Source organism: Schistocerca cancellata, chromosome 5 (assembly GCF_023864275.1).
Source record: "Schistocerca cancellata isolate TAMUIC-IGC-003103 chromosome 5, iqSchCanc2.1, whole genome shotgun sequence".
Lineage (NCBI taxonomy): Eukaryota > Metazoa > Arthropoda > Insecta > Orthoptera > Acrididae > Schistocerca > Schistocerca cancellata.
Window position 1 is genome coordinate 494,261,902 of NC_064630.1, and position 5,179 is coordinate 494,267,080.

General features: G+C 39.2%; 1 protein-coding gene across 1 annotated transcript; it reads right to left on the minus strand.

Annotated features, from left to right (window-relative positions):
* Nucleotides 1-2,476: 2,476 nt before the first annotated feature.
* LOC126188623 (putative gustatory receptor 2a) lies at nt 2,477-2,977 on the minus strand. The gene has a single exon (XM_049930225.1). The coding sequence runs from the start codon at nt 2,975-2,977 to the stop codon at nt 2,477-2,479; it is 501 nt and encodes a 166-aa protein (XP_049786182.1).
* Nucleotides 2,978-5,179: the final 2,202 nt, after the last annotated feature.

Here is a 5,179-nt window from a genome sequence, read left to right on the forward strand (position 1 = left end):
GGAATTTGTGACAGTGCAACAAACTACTGTTGGAAGATGAAATTGTATCTGGGGAAGGAGGAAGAAACCAAGGCCGTTCTGCGACATGGAGAGAATGTTGTGAGAACGCTGGCTATAGAACTTGAAAAGTCTGGGCCTAATATCACCTGTGATAACTTTTTTGCATCTCCCAATGTCGCTCCTTATTTGTTGTCAAAACACCTGACACTAGTCGGTACTATCCGAAAGAAACAAAGCTGAAATGACTGCCTATTTTATTACACCTAAAAGATGTGAAGTATACTCTACATTATTTGGTTTCAAACCAGTTGTGATGATAGCTTCTTAGAAGGAAAACAAAGTTGTTACCGTCCTTAGCTCTCTTCATGACCAATCAACGGCGTCATTATCATATGTAAAGAAACTTGAACTTGTAATGACATACAGTGTTATAAAAAGCAGCGTTGACATCATGGACCTGAAGACGCTTTGCTACAGTGTGAAGCGAAAAACAAAGCATTGGCCTCGCCATTGGTGTTTTTCTTCAACGTTATCGACGTAAGTGTAATGAATGCACACGTAATTTGGATGATTCTGGCTACCGATTAAAAAAAAATAAGACGTCGAACTTCCATCAGCAATTTGGGATAGCGACTGGCAGGGGTAAAGAAGTCAATGAATTCATTAGTAGCAGGTAGGACAGTGAAATCTCTAGGTAAAGAAAGGAGAAGAAGTGTATATTGTGCAGAGAAGAAAAATAGAAAAGTCTAATTACATGTTATAAGTACATCAAAACTGTATGCTTGGAACATTCTTCTATTGTCTGTAGACCCTGTACAAATTTTCAATAAGAATAAAAGCCACCAGTAAAAGTATAAAAATTGTAACAGGTTTGTTTTGCGTGACATCCTCCGCAGCAAGCATAGAAATACTTGTTTTGTAAATAAAACCGCCTTTTCCTGATGCCAGTTAATTTATTTATCCCAGACGTATTTCGCCTTTTTCTGGTTCTAATGCATCATCAGTGGAATCTATACCGATACAGTTTTGTTAGTTTTAGATTATTAAACAGTTCAGGTCGCGATATTTTATGTGACGAAGTAATTACTTACGATTTACTGATCTTGGTTTCCTCTCATCTGGTCTGGAGGTCTAGAATAAAGTGTAGTGCGACCTCCAGACCAGATCAGAGGAAACGAAGATCAGCAATTTTTACGTAAAATATCACGACGTGAACTGTTTAATAATCTAAAACTAACAATACTGCACCATTATAGATCCCACTGGTGATGCCTTAGAACCAAGAAAAGGCGAAACGCATCTGGGATAAATAAATTAAGTTTCAGCAGGAAAAGGCGGTTTTACTTACAAAACATGTACATAAAAATTGTGTTTTTTAATGTAAACTTTAAATAAATAAAATTATTTTAAAAGTAGTTATACTTCAAAAGTCGTTCACATCATAAGTACTCAAAATACTCTCAGTTTATGCCAATTTAAAGAACACGGGGCTTCAAGGTCCTACTGGTAAGCAACACTATACAGATTTTCTGGTAAACAGAAGGTTAAGATCGTTTACTAAACAGCATGATCTGCACGCAACTACGAAGTATGAGCGCCCCTCTTTGTGACATTAACACTTTTTATGGTAGGTATTCAGGTCCGGAATTATATAAACGATGCTTATGTCTGAATATTCCTTTTAGTAGCATTTAGGTAGTGCCTGGTGAAAGAAACTTTATTGTCGGCTGCAGTTAGATGCAATGAGAATCGTATACCTTGCTTATTTTACATTAAAATGTTTGTAGCGTAATTTTCAAAGAATACACATCACAAATAAAAGAAAGCTTTATTGTTTATACGGTGATCTACATCTGTGCACGTTTTAGTACTATCTATTAATTAACTGCTCTTATCTTTCAGAATAAAGTGCTGGAACCAAACTGTATTTAGCTATATTTATTTATATCAACAATGAACATGTGATTAAAAATAAAATACCAGATTATGAGTAACATTTAACTTTTTAAATTTTTCATCACTGTTAAACAAATACTTTCTAAGTGTTTCGTAGTGATTTTTAAGTTCGATACGTTTGGTTTGTCATATCTAAACATAAGGGGAACATATTGTCATACTTCACTATATCTCTAATAATATTAAACTTGATACCCAGAAAAATGTAAAATGTTTGCCTATGGTCATTTAATAATTATGAGTTAATCTCATTGACAGATATTCACACTGAAGTACTGTGAACGTTGTATACATAAAACAAACAGGTAAAACACATCTTCTCTGATTAATATAGTACCATATGTGCATTAAGATGAAATTACAGTTGTTAGTAGCTAATCTGTAATAGCCGACGAAAAATCATAAGACATTTAAATTTCATTGAACGAAGGAAATTTGGAACGGTAACGAGAACCGATAGCTGTATGGCAGAACTGTGTATGTAACAGTCCTCTCGGGTACGTGCCACTTTATTGCTTGGTTAACATCTACATTCAGCGGCGCTGCCACTTTGCTGCTTGCTCGCGCCAGACAGTCCGAATTGGACGAGGATGACGACATAGGTGGTGACGGTGGCTGTGAAGCTCCTCAGCAGAGACAGGTCGAGCGTGAAGAAGCCCGCTGCGCTGTAGCGCAGCCGACTGCGCGCCATCTGCTCTCTGAAGAGCTGCAGCTCGTCTGGACAGCCGCTTCTAGCAGGCAGCGGTAGGAGCAGAAGTTTCTGGACCAGCCGCTGAGTGCGGGCGGTCTCTTGCACGACCATGTCGCTGCTGTAGGCTGTGGTGAGCAGACGCCCAACCATTAGTCCAGTCCACATAGAGAACATGATAATGACTTGATTGCTCGGTATTTCAGGCCACACCACCTTCAAATTTAAGAAGACGACAACATTGATATAAATGTACGTCACGATGCTCACGAAACAGCTGACCACTTCTACGAGATTTTGTATTCCGTAAGCTGCATTGACAGCTTTACCCATTTCGACAAGGAGGCAATATATTTTGCGCAAATTTCGCAGCTGACTCGCGTCTTCCTCCGTCACCATTAGTTGATTACAGCAGGGTACATCGTTTCTAGGTCCGTTCACAAGTCTTTGGGCTTCAGAGTGTAGTGCCGCAAAAGTCTTCCTGACAAAAAGCTTATCGTCACACTGTAAATCTTTCTCTTCCGGAGTATTACTTAAGAGTTTCGAAATCTTCATGTCAAGATCTCCTTCTGCGTCTTTTGCAGAAAGGAAGAATAACTGCAAAACACACCTGTTCAGCCTTGCAAATCTAATTTTTAATGCCACATTGAGAAGGAAATATTGTAAAATAACGACGTTACTCATGAAGTGCATGACAAAAATAGGCAACAGCAATGAAAATTTCACAATAGATAACGTGAGCCACATAACATAAGCATAAAAGACCGCTGAATACAAGACGACTGCTACGACACCCCGTACCAAAAGAGCTGCGAGGCGTAAGTATGCTGTTTCATCGTCTTCGTACAAAAATGCGTCCACTGAAATAAGTTTTTCGCAGAAACTTTCGACATGTCTTTGCTTTAAAGTAGAGCTGCGAAGAATACACGTTAAAGCTGCAGCCGTCGCGAAGAAAATATTGCAGGCGTCCGAATACTTTGCGAGACTCTGTACATTTATATAACTGTCTGGTAATCGCACCACAAGAGCGTACAGGGCAGAGGAAAGGGTTAGTAGAGCGAGCAGAAAACAATACAGTCTCGCCTTAACTGTAACAGTTATTTTTGCACGCTTCTCGTCAAATGAAACTGGACATGTACCAAATACTTTACACATGAAGAAGAAGTACTGAATTTCTGCATAACGCTTCCATAATCCGTCCATCGTTACAAATAAACCGTACTCCAGTTGACCAGCTCGTAGAGTGTGACTTCTTCGTAGGTCAAGTCGAGGACGTTACTCCCTGTAATTATCGCGATTAAAATTCATCGATTCGCTCGCAGCCATTGCTAGTCCTCGAAATAAGATTAACTGACTTGCTTATTTCTTGAATTTTTTTTTTCTAAGAGTACTTCAAGATAATTATCTTTTTGTCAGAAGCTGTTTGCTCAGCACAGCCGCTCAGCTAGCAATATCGTTGCTATTGCTCTGTCTCTTGTGTAGTCTAAAACAAATTGGTAGGTAATATATTACCTTGGGAGGAACAGGAAATCAATCAAGTAATTCAGTTAAGGAAGTAATTAAATTTCTTGTGTAGTGTTGTCACGTATCCTGACATTTCCGTGCTGGAATTTTCCATCAAAGCAATACATACTACAGAGAGTCAACACAATGGAAGAAAACGCAGTTACAGTTGAGAAGATGGGATGAGGGATATTAATAGAATTTCTATAATATTTAGGAGAGATGCTTTTGCAACAGAATCTGATGAGTTGCTGTTTCAAAATGTTAGACATCAGTGAAGTCTGATTGTAAGATGTCCTTATTAGTGTAGCAATGCCAGGTCTGAGACAGTCTGCACTGCTGCGAGATTCACCCCTTCCGTTATGACATAAACAGTGCGCTGTTACCAGTTGTATCCTCTCCACTACCCCTCTGATGTACGGCAACTGCCCCGCATATAAAATTATGGGAAACTTAAAAACAGGTGGGAAATTCAAAACAGTCAACATTTCCCCCTACTCCTACGATGTTGTTGACCCATTATGAAAAACGACGGGGAGTTCAAAAAATTCCAGATGGGAAATGAAAAAATCCAACCTGGCGATCTAATAGGTGACCTGTGTATACTATGAGAGTCTGTACGATGTCAAAACCCAAAATGGCGACCTGAGTGTACTAGGACGAACTGTGTGATGACGCAGTCTAAGATAGTGGTACAAGATGGCGACCTGAATATACTACGCAGTCTGAATGTTATCACAGTCCAAGTTAGCAATCTGAGATGGCACCTTGAGCATACTACGGCAGCCTATATGTCCTCAAAATCCATGATGGCGATCCACGATGGCGACCTGGGAAAAATGAGAATGGCATCCATGGTTGCCAGATTTCATATGTTATAAGTATGAAGGCCCAACCTAAGTTTAAAATTCAAAAATCTTTATGTTTCCCTGTGATGTTATAGAAGACTTGCAATACAGTTATGCCCACTTGAGCTATCCTTTAACATCTATCACCACTGATTGGCTAAGACGGGAACAATAGTGTCCTTAT

Coding starts and splice junctions, on each gene's coding strand:
- LOC126188623 (XM_049930225.1), bottom strand. CDS start 2,977: ATGGGTAAAGCTGTCAATGCAGCTTACGGAATACAAAATCTCGTAGAA.